The sequence below is a fragment of the Macrotis lagotis genome, chromosome 4 (genome assembly GCF_037893015.1).
Source record: "Macrotis lagotis isolate mMagLag1 chromosome 4, bilby.v1.9.chrom.fasta, whole genome shotgun sequence".
Classification (NCBI taxonomy): Eukaryota; Metazoa; Chordata; class Mammalia; order Peramelemorphia; family Peramelidae; genus Macrotis; species Macrotis lagotis.
In genome coordinates this window covers 124,706,206-124,723,683 of record NC_133661.1, presented here as the reverse complement: position 1 = coordinate 124,723,683, position 17,478 = coordinate 124,706,206, and the positions used below count along the sequence as shown (strand labels likewise).

The 17,478-nt window shown below is 41.9% G+C and overlaps 1 protein-coding gene across 1 annotated transcript in view; it reads left to right on the top strand.

Annotated features, from left to right (window-relative positions):
• The window catches only part of SEMA4B (semaphorin 4B), a 66,230-nt gene that overhangs the window by 16,389 nt on the left and 32,363 nt on the right, over nucleotides 1-17,478 (top strand). Inside the window, exon 2 of the mRNA XM_074236211.1 lies at nucleotides 12,575-12,973. Coding sequence (XP_074092312.1) covers nucleotides 12,575-12,973 — 399 coding nt within the window. The remainder of the gene's footprint in view (nucleotides 1-12,574; nucleotides 12,974-17,478) is intronic.

The window sequence follows — 17,478 nt, the reverse complement described above, 5'->3', positions numbered from 1 at the left end:
GCATGACATGGATAAGAAACCTTCAAAAAAGACTGAGAAAGAATGATCTGTTAGCTAAGAACTAGGAGAGAACAGTGTCACAAAAACTTAGAAAGGAGAGAATATTCAGAAGAATATCCAGAACAGTGTCACAAAAACCCAAGGAGAGAATATTCAAGAGAATTATCTAAAGGGGAAGATAAAGCAGAAAGGTCAGGGAAGATTAGGATTAAGAAAAAGGTAATCAGATTTGACAAGTAGCATGGAGAGCCTTTCAAGCTTTTGACATTTTAGAAAAAAATTTGTTTAAAATAATAGATGTATGTGCATGTAGTGGGGAGGTAGTAGTAGTGTTTTTCAAGTATTTTCAGTTATATTCCAACTTTTTATGACCTCATTTGGGGTTTGCTTGGCAAAGACATTAGAATGATTTATCATTTTCTTCTTTAACTCATTTTACACATGAAGAAATTGAGGCAAAGAGGGTTAAGTGACTTACCCAGAGCCACATAGCTAGTAAGTGTCTGAGGCTGTATTTGAATTCAGAAAAATGAGTCTTTCTGATTTCAGGCCCAACATTCTAACTAATATGTGTGTGTTTTGTGTATGTGTGCACTATACACATGTATATACACACACATATAGTTTTATTATTACTTCTGAAAATGGTATCCCCTGTGGTATTATTCCCATCCTTTACTCTCCTATTAGAGGAGATAATAAAGTTATCCATGATGAAAGTATAAAATACATGTGAATGTTCAGCTTCTGATAAAGTCAAAAGACCAAGCTGATTAGTAAACGAAGGGCTTTTTTGACTATCCATTTATGTTTGTCCTTTCTTGAAGAGTACCATGATATCAGGGAGGTGATACCAAGATGTGGACATGAATTGGATTTGAGTGACGGGGTGCTGTGCTAAGTCACAGCCTCATTTCTCTTCCAGAGCCATCTGGGTCCAGTGGCCAGATATGAATTAGGATGATTGGAGATGGTCCTGTATGCAAGGTCACATAACTAATAGTGTCTGAAGTCAGTCTGAAGTCAGAATTCAGGTCCAGGGTCAACTAGAATGCTCCATCCATAGGATAGTGGATCGAATGCAGATCTGGAATAAGGAAGGTAAGGAAGGTAGATCTGGAATAAGGAAGATCTGAATATCAATCTGGCCTATATTACTCCCTAGGTGGATGACCATGGGTAAATCATATCATCTCTCTGAACCTTAATTACCTTCAGTTTCAAGTCTCCCTGCTCCAATCCAATTCAGTCATCAAAATGATTTTCCTAATGTGCAGATCTGACCATCTCACTCTTCTATTCATGCATTCCTTATCATCTCTAGGATCAAATACAAAATGCTCTATTTGGAGTTCAAAGCCCACTTCTTCCTTTCTAGTCTTCTGACATCTTGCTCCCTATCACATATTCTTCGATCCTGTGACACTGGTCTTCTGTCTGGTCTCTGAACAAGGGGCTACATTTCAGCTCCAGGCATTTTCTTTGATACCTGCAATGTTCTCCTTTCTCATCTCTGACTTCAGACCTCCGTGGCTTTCTTTAAGTATCAACAAAAATCTCATCTTTTACAAGAAGCTTTCTCTAACCCCTCTAAATTCTAGAGCCTTCCCTAATAGATCTGGCTTTGTATATACTAGTTTGCATGTTGCATGTTGATTATAAGTTTCTAGAGGGCAAGAACTGTCTTTTGCTGGGGCAGCTAGGTGGTGGATAGAGCACTGGCCTTGGATTCAGGAGGACAGGAGTTGGAATCCAGCCTCAGATACTTGTCACTTTCTGGCTGTGTGATCTTGGGCAAGTCACTTTAACCCTCATTGTCTGGCATCCAGGGGCCATTTCCAGTTGTCCTGATCCATATCTGGCCACTGGACCCAGATGGTGCTGGAGAAGAAAATGATGCTTGTGACTTAGCACAGCTCCCCCTCACTCAAATCCAATTCACATGCTTGTCATGGCAACACCTCCCTGATATTGTAGTCTTCAAAAATGAAGGACAAACAGTAATGTTTTTGTATTTCCATTGCTTAGTGCTGCTACCTCATACATAACAGAGTGCTTTCTAAATCTTTATTGATTGATTGATCTTTAAAATGGACACAATACCAATCATGCCTCCCTCACAAGGTTTTTTCAAGACTCAAAAGGGATCATGTCTATAAAGAATTATTCAAATGAATATTTCAATCATGGAAAACTCAGTATATCAAAGTCTATTTTTCCAAAATAGACATTATCACTACCCAAAAAACTCTCTTGTGTCTTCCCCCTCCCTCCCTATCATTAAGTTATAAAAGAATAAAAAGCTATCCCCAGGAACAGATTTGGTATTTAATCTTAGGGCTCCTCTGAGGGGAACCTCCAAAATCCCATAAGAGAAGTTTTAAGACTCTGTTTTCTGCTTGATCAATTCCCATTAAAATGATGCTCCACATATGAGACCCTGGATGCTGGTGGTTTGAGGCAAAGGCCATTACCATCGGTAAGTGTTTATCTGTCACATTACACACAGATTTCTGCAAGGAGCCACTTCATTGAGGATGATGGGAGTTTTAACCCCAGGAGAGACTTGGAAACCTCTGACTGTTCTCTGCCTTTCTTCAGGACCCTGGAGACACTACTAAGCTAGGCAGGAGTCCAGTTCCAGCTGGGCAGAAAATGAAAATCTTCACACCATAAATCCCTGTAATAATGTTGTTGTCTTAAAAGAATTTATTAAAGCTTTATAGCATTTGCTATGTCCTTCTGCTATCAAAGAGCAAGAGAAAGAGAATGGTCATCTCAGAATAGTTGGCATTTTTATAATGCTTTTTTTTAAGGGATAAAGTATTTTTTAAAAAAAATTTATGGGGCAATGGGGTTAAGTGACTTGCCCAAGGTCACAGCTAGTAAATATCAAGTGTCTAAGGCCAGATTTGAACTGATGCTCTATCCACAGTGTCACTTAGTTGCCCCTATATAATGCTTTAAAGTTTGAAAAGGAGTTGATTAGGCAACTGGGTGAGGCATTGAATAGAGTGCTGGTCCTGGAGTCAGGAAGACCTGACTTCAAATTCGGCCTCAGATGCTTAATAACTACTTAGCCGTATACAAAAAAAAAAAGCAATTGATAGATATTATCTCATGATCTCTGTATCCCCTTTTGATAGAATGAAAAACTGAGGCTCAGTGAGACTATGACATATTAATGTCCTTATGTCAATGGCAAAATTTGAATCCAGGTCTTTTAAACTCCAAGGTCAGCACTCTCTCTATTATATATATCATGTATTCTGACATGTATTGGGTTCTTAAGTGTGTACTTGGTCATGTTGACTTTGCCAGAAGTTTGTAGACCCTTGGCCTAGAGTGCTAGTCAAAACTTTTAGTCACTGCATAGATCCTCAATTGTTTTTAGATCACAATGATTTATATTTTGACCAAGAGGAAGAAGTGTGATATAATGGAGTATAGAGACCTGTGTTCTAATCCTTCTTACAAAACTAACTGTAGGGCCTTGGACAAGTCACTATTCTCCCTAAGGGAGAGTACAATCAATTTTCTCCTCTGTTTAAGGGGGATTGATTGGTGGAGGCCTGTGTAGGACAATGGAAAAAGGTCCTTGGGTTCTAGATTTGCCTTTGCCCTTTCTACCTGCATGACCTTGGGAAATTACTTCCTCTCTCTGTAAAATAAGGATTGGGACCAAATGGCCATGAAATTCTTTTCTATCTCGGAAAATCTTTGATCCCATGACTAAGCAGTCCTTAAGCAACCTATCAGCTGTGGCCACCTGTGGTGGTTCCCAGAGTGGGAAGAAGGTTCAGATTTCAGGTAGGATTTTATTCTAATGGGCATTTCACAGAAGAAAAAGGAGAGTTGAAGAGAGTTGTTTATAGTCTAACGTCAGTGAGTCAGGACTAATTCATACTCTGGAGTTTCCAGGCCGTTAACTTCTCTGACTAGAGCTGTGAGTCACAGTCAGTTCATTGCCTAGGTGGGGGCAGGCATGAATGTTGTTGCCTTGCCCAGTCCGGGCATGGATCATTGCCCTCTCACACATAGACAGTAGCAGGCACACACACACACACAGACACATCTTGTGTTTGAGAGAAGGTGCCTATTTATCCAACTCCAAGTGGTGGGATGTGTGTATACTTTTGGCCCTAGGATAGTAGTTAATTACTACTATCAGTTATTTCATGTTTTAAAAAACAACAGCCAAATTGAAAAGCATTCATCATTTCTTTACACACACACACACACACACACACACACACACACACACACACACACAAATACACACACCCCTCTTTCCAACCACGTGACTTGGATTCTTGTTTATTATTATATTATTATAAACAAGTTTCTTTGGGGAGGAAAGATGATCTCCCTATGCTTCTAGCCTTCTGCCTCCACTTTCTCCTTTCCTTGGCCTACCCCACCAAACACATCACCCATCTGCTGGGTTCAGGTTTACAAGGCTACTGGGTGTCTGAGCTTCTTTTAGTACCTAGGCTCCAGACTTCTGACTTCTCTTTCTGATAGAGATAGTGAATAATTAGGAAAGGAAATTTTATTTTCAAGGCACTGATAAGTGGACCGTAGATTCAGAACTGGAAGAATTCTCAGAGACCATCTCATTTTGCAGAGGAGGTGCTTCTCTGGGGCCCAGAGAAGTTGACTTACCCAAATTAAAAGGATAGGAAGAGATCTGGGATTTGAACTCAATATCTTTATCTTCAAATTAGCATTCTTTCCATATTGCATCATGCTGCCTCTTTATTAATTAAGTCTTATAAAAATATTTATGCAGAAAGTGGTTAAAATACAGTCTTTAGAAAAAATTTTGTTGTTACTTGTTATCAAATTCATCAAAAATTGAAATACATAGATTGAACATATAGATTGGCAGTTTCATTTGCAATCTTTTTTTTATTTATACTATCTTATGGAAATGCTTGTTTTATTCCATAAATTATTTGTGAATTTGGAAAATGAGAGGGTTGGACTAGGTGAAAAGAATTGGTCTACATTAAGTGGCACCCACAAACCTGATCTCATGTCAACATAATTACCCTGTAGAAGTGTTAGTTTTGTCAGGTGTCAGGAGGTGACCTTGACAGGTTGGGTCAGCTTGGGTTGTGGGGCTCAGGTAGTATTGAGTGAGCCAGGGTCTGTGTCCAGAGAACCTAGGTGAGACAGTGTTCAGTGTTGAGTTGTTGTGTAAGAAGAGCGTGACAGGAGAGAGTCCTGGTGCTCCGAGAGCTGGTGTTTGGCCAGGTGCCTAGAGAACAGAACAAGAACTGCCAGGGAGGAAGGAGGGAGCATTGTTAGGGTGCCAGTTTTCCTTTTAAAGGGACAGTAGTCCTTGCTTCACATTCTGAAGGAAGACTGACTCTTGGGTATTCAATAAATAACTTCCTCTTCATATCTTGTCTTATGTCTCTTCATTGGAGGGAGTGGGCAGGGAGAAGAATTTTTCTAGATTATAACATACTATTTAGCTCCTTCAATCCTCAAATACTCCAGTGAATCCATAATCTCATCAATTTCGGAGTTCATATCCAACAGTGCATTTATTGTCCCAACCCATCCATGTCTGAAGATCCTGTTGGACTCTGGTTCACAACTTTCCAGAAGTTCATCATGAAGAACCTTGCTTTCTCCTGATCAGTGGAATATTCTAACTACATTTATCATCCCTTGCCTTTACTCCATCTTCTCTTCCTAGCATGTATTTCCTTGATGACATCTTCAAAATCATTTGTGCCTTACATGTTGCCCACTTGCCCCTACAGTATACCTCTGCATCACCCTCTGTATGATTCTAATTTTTAATTCTTTGGAGATTTTTGCATTTCATGTCTTTCATACAGCAACATGGAGAGAATGTTGGAATTAAAAAGATGGGTCATTGTTTTCACTGAAAACTTGGAGTAATTAAAGGGATTACACAAATTCCTAAAAGCAACCCCACCAACTCCTATTCAACTTTGTCCTTCTGAATTATTTTTCCCAGTTATACACTGATGAGCAAACTCAGTAGATTGACCATTCAAATGCAGGTGATAATCTGGGGAGTGGGTGTTCATTCATCCACTTGTTCTGTCCTGTGTGATTGTCTGACAAAACTCAAGTGGTTTTAGTTTTCTTTCAGGAGGCTCTGTAAAGTTCTATCTTTTGCTGTAATCAGTTCCATGTCATCTATCCACAGGGACTTGTGAAGGAACTCCTCATTTACAATCTTCAATTTGGACATTGTTTAGAAGCTCCTCTATCACAAAGACAAAGGCAATGATGCCTTTGACCAGCACACATTTGCCTGTCTTATGCCTCCCCTGATGTCTATTAACAGAAAGTCAGTGAATAAGAACATTTCTTTTGTATATCATTAAGGGTATCTTGAACGATTCTGACATATGGATGAGAGAAGACCCTTGTTGGAAAAGGGGTCTGTAATGTGACTTTTTGATCTATTAAATTAAAAAAAATTAAAAATAGCTAACAACTAGCACAAGAGTATTCATATTCTCTAAGTCAGTCAATTGTGAAATGCTAAGGATTTGGTCCATTGTGTAAACAAAAATTTGCTTGTTCTCTGTAGTTCAGTCATATTCAACTTTTTGTGATCCCATTTAGGGTTTTCTTGGCAAAGATATGAAAGGGGCTTGCTGTTTCCTCTCCAGATCGTTTTTCAAATGAGTAACTGAGACAAATTGGGTAAATTGACTTGACCACAGTCACACAACTAGTAAGTATCTGATGTCATATTTGAATTCAAATCTTCTTGACTCCAGGCTCTGTGTTCAGTCCAATCAATGGCTTAACTGACCTGCTTTTTCCTCTACTTAAACTTTAATCAAGGATGGCCTCATTTCAGGTATAAATCAATAATATATTTTGTATAATTGGTAAAGTAGGCATGTAGGTTGGTAGTAGTTTTCTTGGTCACTTTTTTAGGGGGGGAAGGGAGTATTAACAAGATCTGAGATTTGTTTATACATTATTAGTAACTTCCCCTTTTTAGATACCTTGCCTATTGATCCCTTGGTACTTTACAATTAAGTCTCTTCCAGCATGAATCTTCTTTTTTATTCTTGGCCCAATTTAGCTGCTTTTCCTAGCTGTTCTTAGTGTCTTTTTTTTTTTACCTCCCCTACAAGCACATCCAAGATTATAAAATTAGGACTTAAATGTGGTTGTTCTAGTCTTCTATATGGCGAAAATGTGTGTTTATAGTAATGGTTGTAAATCTTTTTCATTTCTCTTCTAATGGTTATTCTTTCCTTTTTTTGTCTTTTAATGTCCCTGAGATGACTTTGCTTGGTTGGATCTCTTTCAAAGCCTTCTTTAAAAAAAGTTTTATACTTTACTGTCATGAAATGATACTGCCCATAAGTGTCCATCATTTTTCTTTGTAAGATTTAACAAATGAGTTTATGCTGAAAACCTGTATTGCCTTTGGCAATTGTCTCACTCCATTTATGCAATCAAGTCAAATGTTTGCTGACTAAAACATTTTCTTACTTCTTTTGATTTTTCTGTTGTAGCAATAGATTTGCAAGTTAAATTTCTATACAAAATTATTAAAGTTGGTGCTTATCTTTGTTGTCCCCATTGCTAATAAGATGTTCAAATAGTTCATGACTGAGTTGTTTCGATTGTATACTATATCTTTTTCTCATAATTATTCTTACTTCTTGTATTTTACAAATTCTGATCTTTGCCTTGACAAGTTGGTGGTCTGACTGTACAGAGGCAGCTGATTCAGTGATAAATCCTAGATCAATGACAAGTCTTTTCCTGTCTGTTAAAATAAAATCTACTTCCTTTTGGTGATGTTATTTGGTGCTCACCAAGTCAAACATCTTTTACTTCTTTTCTTAAAGGAAGTTTTCATGCTTCTTGAGCTGTGCTTTCCCATCAATTGCTCATCATCCTCTCTTTTCCTGTCTTTCTACTGAAGTCACTATCAGAGAATATATTGATTCAATTTTCAGGGTCTTATCCAGTTCAATGTCAAATTGTTCATTCTTAGCAATTGGTATTGAGGTACAAGATGCAAAGAATTTTGTGATGGTCTTTTAGTGGACACATAAGTATCCCAGGAAATAATGTTTGTCTTAGAATACATGATAAAATCAACTCTGTTAACCACTTTCTTTGCCTCTCTAGGGAGTACTTGTGATCTATTCTTCCAGTTAGCTGCAACATTTTTCTTTCTTCTGGTTTTGTTTAGGGTGAAAATGTCTAGATGGATATGATTCAGGTCCTCCAGCAAAATATTTACTTGGATACTGGATACTTTGTGCCTCTTCAACAAATATTTTTTTTTAGGTTTTTGCAAGACAAATGGGGTTAAGTGACTTGCCCAAGGCCACACAGCGAGGTAATCATTAAGTGTCTGAGGTTGGATTTGAACTCAGGTACTCCTGACTCCAGGGCCAGTGCTCTATCCACTGCGCCACCTAGCTGCCCCTTCAACAAATAATTTTGAAAAAGCCTACTCCAATGCAGCCAATTTTCAAGGAGTTGGGCAGTTTTATCCTGTTTGTTTTTATTCTGGTTAGAGACAGGATAGTGGGGTGGGATTTAGAATTGCTTTTATGGGTGATGCTTTTGTGTTACCTCCTTTTTCAGATCCCTTTCTTATCTCAGGAGAAACCAGGCAACATCACCACAGTATAACTATTTATATTATACTCTATACACATCAGCATATATGCTCCTCATATAATCCTTCAAGGGTCTTCATCCTGCTCCTGTTATCTCCAGTTTACAGAGGTGAAAACTAAAAGTGATTGCCCACCACCATACTACCAATATATATCAGAATCTATCCTACTTGGGTGGCTAGGTGGCCCAGTGGATAGACCACCGGCCCTGGAATCAGGAGTACCTGAGTTCAAATCCAACCTCAGACACTTAATGATTACCTCGCTGTGTGGCCTTGGGCAAGCCACTTAAACCCCATTTGCCTTGCAAAAATATAAAAAAAAAAATAATCTATCCTACCTCTCCAATTCCAGGTAAGTTGGGATAATGGGAGGAACATGAAATTTGGAATCAGGAAAAACCTAGATTCATTGTCCTCTATAGCCCATAGGCAAAAAATCAAAACTGAACTTCAGTTTCCTAACCTGTAAAATGGAAGATGATAATAATAATAGCTAGCATTTATAAGAAGCCTATTAGATGATATTTATTATCATAATCATTTTATAGAAGAAGAAATTGAAGTTAAGTGATTTGTCCAGGGTCACACAGTTAGTAAGTGTTTGAGGTTCAATTTGAACTCAGCTCTATCCTTATTCCAGGTCCTTTGCTCTATCCACTGTATCAACTAGACTTTCCTTGATATTAGTACCCACTTCACTGGGTTGCAGTGAGAAGTAAATGAGATAAAGTGTATAAAGAGCTTTCTAAAATCTTAAAGTGAAATATAATTGCTAGAAGATATTACTACTCCACGTTGTCTCCTAATAGTGCTGAATGTCTAAAGAGAGAGACAGAGAACAGTATGAGTCAAATTTTTCCTTCTTCAAAATTCTCCCTTGAATTAGTCCAGTTTAAAAACCATGAATCTGCAACATGAGATGGAATGATTTATATTATAGTTTATATACTGAGGTTGAAAATTCTCATTTTTGATACTCCCAAGTGGTCTGGTTAAACTGTGGAAGGAAGTAAAGAAAAATTATAGTATTTATAACCCAAAGGGTTTTTAGAAGCAATTTAGTCCTATTCCCCTCTCCCATTTCCCATTTTATAGATTGGCAAACTAATTTAAATCTAGGAAAGCATATCATTCTCCAGGGCAGAAGCAGCTGTTTTTGTTCAGTCATTTAGAGACTCTTCGTGACTCCATTTGGGATTTTCTTGGTAGAGATACTGGAGTGGTTTACCATTTTCTTCTCCAACTCATTTTATAGATGAGGAAACTGAGGCAAACAGGATTAGGTGGCTTGACCAAGGTCTCACAGCTAGGAAGTGTGAGGTAGAATCTGAATTCAGCACTTCCTCATTCCAGTGCCACACTAAACTGTCCCTTTGTTGGTCTGGACTGGAACTCCTGATGAAAAAGCTTCTTCCTCACTCAATCAAACTAGAATTGCTCTGCTTAGGGTTACAACTGAATATGTCATTGATGAAACCTAAACCCAGCTCTTTCCCACTTCAATTCTGAGGACTTGGGTTTAAATCCTATCCCTGAGACACTTCCTGGGTAGCCTTAGATAAGTTAAATTCCTGGGACTTTGGTTTCCTCATTTGTATTAGGGAGTTGCACTAGATTCTCTCCAAGGACACTTTTAGATCTGTGATCCTTTCAAGTGAGTTCAAATCCTGAACAAGTTCCTATGTGTGAGGTCAAACACAGAGGTCTGGGCCTCAGCTATAAAATAAGAGGGTTGAACTAAATGACCAACCATTAAGGCCCCTTTCAGCACTAGATCAGTGAGCTAAAATGGACTCTGCCATGGTCAACCCGAATTCTTTGAGAAAATTGTTTAACCATGACATTAATTTCTCCAGCTAAAAATTGGGCTTAACCTACTACCTAGGATTGTTAGAAGGAGGAGCCTATAAATGGTCACATGATCTTACAAGCCTTTGCAAACAAGAGTGGTCCTGCAATGTTGAAATGAAGAACTAAGATTATCAGAAAACAGACTCCAGTTGCTTAAATCTCTTGTCCTACTCAGGGGGAAAAAGTTCAAAATATTTCCCAATTTAGCTTTAGAAATGGAAAAGATTGGGAATCTTAGCCTCCAGCTCTGCAAAATAGCAGCTGTAATTCCAGCCAGTCCCACTGGCCAGCCAGTTCAAGCCACTGACATCTCAAACTGGTTGTTACAGGAACTGCCCTGCATGTTATTACCTTAGTCAGAAGATAAGGGAACAACCGAGCCCAAGTATCTTATCCAAGGTTATTGGGCAAATTATCTGTAAGAGATAGGATTAAAAATCATTAGGATCAATAAGAAGGGACCTTGAAGATCATCAACCCCAGAGAAGTAAAGTAGCTTAAGATCAATTGATATTTTTATATAGTTGTGTGCTTTTCCCGCTGACCAATGTCAGTGGAAAAAGTCCTGGGTTCAAGTCCTGCCTCAGAAACACACTGATTCTGTTGAACCCCTAGCAAATCTCTTAGCTTCTTAGAGTCTGCTCAACTTTCTATAACCCTCAAACTGCCACAAAATTGCCAGTCTGCATTGGGAAAGGAAATTTCCTCCCTGGTCCTTTGAAATCACAGATCCAATTGAAAAGTACCTTTGCATGAAATAAAATTTGAAATTACAGGACCAGGGACAGCTAAGTGTCGAAGTGGATCGGGTGTTGATCATGGAGTCAGGAGGAGCTGAGTTCAAATATGACCTCAGATAGCTGTGTGACCTTGGGCAAGTCACTTAATCCCTTTGCCTTGCAAAAAAGAAAAAGAAATTACAGGTTCACAGAAAATGGAAAATAAAAAGTGATAACTGGGGCGGCTAGGTGGTGTAGTGGATAAAGCACCGGCCTTGGAGTCAGGACTACCTGGGTTCAAATCCAGTCTCAGACACTTAATAAGTACCTACTGTGTGGCCTTGGGCAAGCCACTTAACCCCATTTGCCTTGCAAAAACCTAAAAACAAAAAACAAAAAAAAACTGTGATAACATTAAAAGGAAAAGCAATTTCCACACACCAGATTTGCAGTTTCAAGTGCAATTTGTCTTTTTTTTTTAATTAAACTCTGTGATGGAAATTTTGTTTTATTCCATAAATTAAAATTAGCAGGGGTGGCTAGGTGGCACAGTAGATAGAGCACCGGCCCTGGAGTCAGGAGTACCTGGGTTCAAATCCAGCCTCAGACACTTAATTACCTAGCTGTGTGGCCTGGGCAAGTCATTTAATCCCATTGTCTTGCAAAAAAAACCTAAAAAAAAGTATAGCCGCCCCTTACCATTTTTTTCTTAAAAAAAAAAAGAAAATTATATTGTACTTTAAAGTTTACAAAATACCTTGCATGATCTCATTTGAGTCTTACACCATTGCTCTGGGAGACAGCTACTTCAGGTATTTTGTCATTCTTATTTTACAGATGAAGAAACTGAGGTTTACAAAGGTCAAACACGTGTAAAAAAAGTGTTGGGCTTTGTATTTGAACCTGAAGTCCTCTAGACGCCAGGTTCAAGAACTGATTCCTTTCTGTTTGGACTCTTCAAGGAAGACTTTAAAGGGTTTGTTGTTCAGACTTGACCCGGGGACTTAAGCACTCCAATAACTCTTCTGCGTACAGATACTGGAGTGGTTTTAGCCATTTTCTTCTCCTGCGAATTAAGGCAAATATAGGGGATAAGGGACTTGCCCAAGGTCACACAGCTGGACTGTGGCCGAGGCCAGTTCTGACTGGGATTTCCTCGACTCCAGTATCCTCTCCGGCTTTTCCTACTCTTATCAAACTGGAATGTGAACCTTGAACTGCCCTTGTTTGGAGGACTGGAGTCTTCCCCAAGACTATCTGGTGGACGTTTTGTTGTCACGTCCCGGGTCAGGGCAGGGGGTTGGGCGTGGGGAAGGCAGGTGAAGCTGGCCCGTCTGGCCCGGCTTAGGAAGCCCCGGGCCGGGCTGCGGCCGAAGGAACGGGACCACGCGGGGGCCTCGCGTCCTGGCCCTGGCCCGGCTTTGCCCCGAGCCGGGGCGTGCGGGATCCCCGCGCTGGCCGAAGCCCCCCCCAACGGGCCAGGTGTAGTAGCGCCGCGGGCCGCGTGCTGCCGAGGCGCCCAGGAAGCGGGCCGGGCCGGACGCCACCTCGGAACGCCCGCAAACAGAAGGGGCGGGGCCTGGCGCGGGGCCCGCGCTCCTGGGCCCCAGAGCCGCGGCGGCGGGCGGATCGGCAGGCAGCTCCTCTCCGGGGCCGCGGAGCGCGGGCCGCGACGCAGAGAGCTGGGCCGGGGCGGCCGGGGAGAGGGGCCGGGGGCGCCGGCGGGAGCCGCGCCCTCTTTGTCCAGGTAGGGGCTCCCTGGGGCGGGGGGAGGGGCGCGGACCTCTGGGGGAGGGGGTGCCCAGTCCCGGGGCCCTTCTCCTGAGCCCCCTCCTCCCTCGCCCCCAGCGCCGGGGCCGTCCGCCGCTCCCTCCCGTCCCCCGGCCCCGGCCCCGAGGACGGGCTGATGCAGCGGGGCCGGCGGCCCAGAGCCCCCGTCCCGGGGCCTCAGTGAAGGGCAGAGTGCTGCTGGGGCGGCCGGCGCCCCTCGGGGACCCAGTGGCTCAGCAGCGCCCGAGGCTGGCCCGTTCCCATGGCAACCGGGGGCCAGGCGCCTAATCCTGGAGGGCCGAGCTTTGTCCCGGCGGGAGCGCCCCTTGGGAGGGATGGAGTTTAGAAGGGCTGGCTGGATCCAGATGGGAAGAATCGTGTGTGTGTGTGTGTGTGTGTGTGTGTGTGTGTGTGTGTGTGTCTCTGTGTGTGGTGTGTGCATATAGACTTATGCACATATATGTGTGTTTAAATTATTACTTTTACTCACGCCTGTCAATATATATTTACTTTAAGTCATGCCCATATATAATCACACACACACATATATATATGTGTGTATTTTATATGTGGGTGTGCATATATATATATATATATATATATACATATATACTTGCTCATGCATGTTCCTAAAAATGGCAGTCATGGTGAAGATTCAGCTAGTTCCTGCCTTTGAGATCTTGGGTGGAAAAGTGAACTTTGGGTCTGGATGTGTGTACAGAAGGTGGGGATGGATCTGGGGAATAGCGAGCTGACTCCCGAAGCATAGATCTCAAGCTCATAAGGACGGGAGAGGTCATCCAGCCCAACCCCCTCATTTTATAAATGAGGAAACAAAAGACACCAGGGACTTTCAAGGCTGGTGGAGTTATCTAGACTAGGGATCCAGACACTTGGCTCACTTTGGGCAAATCTCTTGAGTTTGTTTCCTCCTCTATCGAATGGGAAGAATATCTGCTCTAGTTTTGGGGCTGTGGGATGATGGGGGGGGGAAGTCCTTTCACTAGTATAAAGGACTCTATCAGCATAATGGAGTAGCATTCTTTTTCTAATTATGGAGAGCTCTAGGAATTCTTTTATATTTCTTGCTTGTAGTTGATCCACGAAATTGATGCCAGACTATCCCCCTAGGGAGAGATGAAGGTACCTGAATACCCTGCCACCAGCCCTGACATCTATAGACTCCAAGGGGACACCTTTGGGGATGGCTGAAAAAAGAGGGGGCATTCCTCAATCTCCCTAGTGTGTTGGTCCCATGCCCAGGGACTCTTGCTTGAGAGCTGTGCTTCACAACAGGGCTCTTAATAAATCCCCAGAGAGGCCAATCATTTGGCACTTCTCAAAAATGCCTGGGGTTTCCAAAGGCTGCGTTTGTATAGGCCAGGAAAATTCCTCACTTGCCCTGAAGCAGAGAAGTTGAATTTCAATACCCACATTGTCAGTATGGTTTGGAGTTTCTGTGTTGTGGAAAGTGCTTTTGTAAACCTTAAAACCCTGTATCAAAGTAAGTCCTTAGTTATTCCTCGTAGAGGTTGAACTGTTGGGGTTGGTGATGATAGAAGCAGCTGCAGCAAGAGTAGAATTGTAGCAGAGAAAGCAAGGAGTATTTGTATGGACCATTCTAAAAGGGACTCAGAAATCAAAACAACTCAGGAAATGGGCATAAAGCACTGCTAAAACTTGAATTGTATTTTATCTTGTTTTGGTTTTGAATCTTGGGAATGTGTGCTGATGCAGCTCTATAGGAAAAAGGTCTTTAAATTTCATCCTCCTTACCCAATCCTAACCTAGTTATTAAATCTGACTAAGGTTAATCCACAAAGGCTCTTTTCTTGGAACTCCACAGGAAAGAAGAGCTACTATGACACATCCAGGTCTCTGAGAGCTTAGAACAAAAACCAAAATGGAAAGATCACAGATCCATCTTCAAATCATAAATTTTAGAGCTAGAAGGTGTCTAAGAGATCATTTTAGAGATGAGGAAATTGATATTTAGAGAGATTAAGGGATTTGTCTGAGGACACACAGAGGGATAGAACCAGGGTTTGAACAGTTGTCCTGTCTACCAAGCTAGATGGTGCAATGGATAGAGAGAGAGCCAGCCCTGGAGTCCAGTCTGACCTGAAGATAAGCACTGTGTGACCTTGGACAAGTCAATTAACCCTGTTTGCCACTGTTCCTCATCTGTAAAATAAGCTGGAGAAGGAAATGGCAAACCACTCTAGTTTCTTTGCTGAGAAAACCCCCAAAGGGGTCACAGAGTCAGATATGATTGAAAAACAATTGAGCCATGCCTATCTACATAGCCAACATTCTCCTATCTGTCAAGCAGAGGTACAAAAATGCAATTTGGGAAATAATCCTGATTGTGCCTAAACCTCTTTGTATATGATAATTTGGATCATCAGAGAAAGAATTCCCTGAAAGTTAAAGAGCAACCTGTTTTCATATTCTTTTTACATATTAATACTTTATGGTGATGGAATGGATAGCCTTGCTTTCTTAGGAGAAAGTTCAGTCCTCACTTTGCTGGCAGAATTTTGTCTGATCTCAGCAGGTAGTGGAGAAGTCAAGGAGGTAGGTACATAAATTCTTCTAAGTAGGGAGAAAGGTAATTTCCAGACAGCCCTTGTAAGGCATTGCTGACCAGATAATCCCCCAACTCAGTGCTTTGGTTAGGTCTTCTCCATAGAAGAACACTTTTCCCTCTGCTATTGTAGCCACCATTTTGATGATAGCAAAAGAGTAGGCCACCATGCTGAGTGGTGAGTGGGACATTCCTGCTCTGAGGTAGGGGTCACCATGGAGAGTCCAGGGCTGTTGTCTAACCTTCAGAAATAAGAGGAGATAAATGGTAGCCTTCCCTACTTCCAATGTCCTTTCAAGGCCTTCCAGAGAGAGTAGAGCTTTCACTACTAAATTTATTTGTGACCCAGGAACAGGTCTCATCTTGGGATAACTGAAAGCACAACCTGGGTGACCTAAGGTGACTATGAAAACTCAGGGGTCAGAGAACCCCACCCCCTTTGAGGATGACTGTGTTGGCCTAGGTGGGGATGTAGGAAGGGACAAAGAGACTATGGGAGGGAACTGGTGGATCAGGAAAAGCACTGGTTGGCTCTCCAAACTGTGGGAAGGCTGTGTGTGCTCTGGTGGATCCCTTCCCTTTTGATGATGCAATGACCAGGTGTCTGTGGTCAGGAGTAGGGCCTAAGGGGGAAGAAACCAGACTTCTAGAAAGAGAAAGATCCCAGCCCTACTTACTAATGACTGAGAAATAGTGGACACTCAGAGCAGTGGATTCAGGGAACCACTCCCCAACTCTCCACCATCTCCCCTTCTCCCCCTCTCCCTTCTCTCAGACTAGCAGCAGCTGCCTCCTTGATCTGCTGGGAGGTGGTTTTGGTTCAGCAGGAGGTCATAGCATCCGTGGAGCACCCCAGGTACCCCTCTGGGGCAGCAGGCGCCAGGCACCAGCCAGGCTAATTGTTTCCTCCCCCTCGCCATCCCCTCGTCAGGCAGGCAGGCAGGCACACAACCCCTTTTGGGGTGGCTGCTTCTTGTTGGCACAGGGACAGGTCGCACTTTGAAGGTTGCACCATAAGCCCTTCAGGGTAGGGGGTGGGGGTTCTCCTCCCAGGGAGTGGCCACTCAGGTCTGAACAGGTCCTGGCCCAGAGCAGGATGACTCGATGGCTCCCCTCAGCACCTCGGGCAGTTGCTTCTTTCACGGAGCTGGAGCTGGACTGGCCGGTTCCTTTTCTCTGAAAGAACTTAGGCCATAGCACTCAAAAATGGGGGGAAAACCCCTGAGACTTGGCTGGGAGGGAGCCTGAGGATGTTTAATCCTGAGGGCAAAACCAGAAGAATTCAGCCTGAGGATAATAAGTGGGGATTGCTAGGGTCAAACCAAACAACCTACTTATAAATAAATCTATTATTGGAGGAGCTTAGATTTAGACCTGGAAGGGATTTTGGAAATCATCTAGTCCATGAATGAGGAAACTGAGGTTCAGAGATGGAAAGTGACTTAGCCAAAGTCACCTTTAAAAAAATTTTTTTTTTAAGATTTTAAATGTTAAATGCTAAGTAGCAGAGTCAAAATTTGAATCCAGGTCTTGTGATTCCAAAAGCAGTTTAAGAAATTCTTATGTTTAACATAATTATACATGTATGACCTATATCAGATTGTTCGCTGTCCAGGGGAAGGAGGGAAAGAGAAAAATGTGGAAATCAAAATCTTACTAAAAATTACTGTTGAAAACTAAAAAAAAAATTTGATACTGGCAATAACTTTAGAAGGTCTAAGGATTGGAGGAGAAGGGAAAGGGAAAGGAATCAAGAGAAAGTAGAGTTATAATTATGGGGACTCAGATAAGACTATAGATACCTCCAGGTTCGTGCTTTTTAAAAAAGCTGTCCAGCAGATTTGTTTTTAGGTAATATTAGTTCTGCGGCTCTGAATGGATACCCTTGGCCAAGA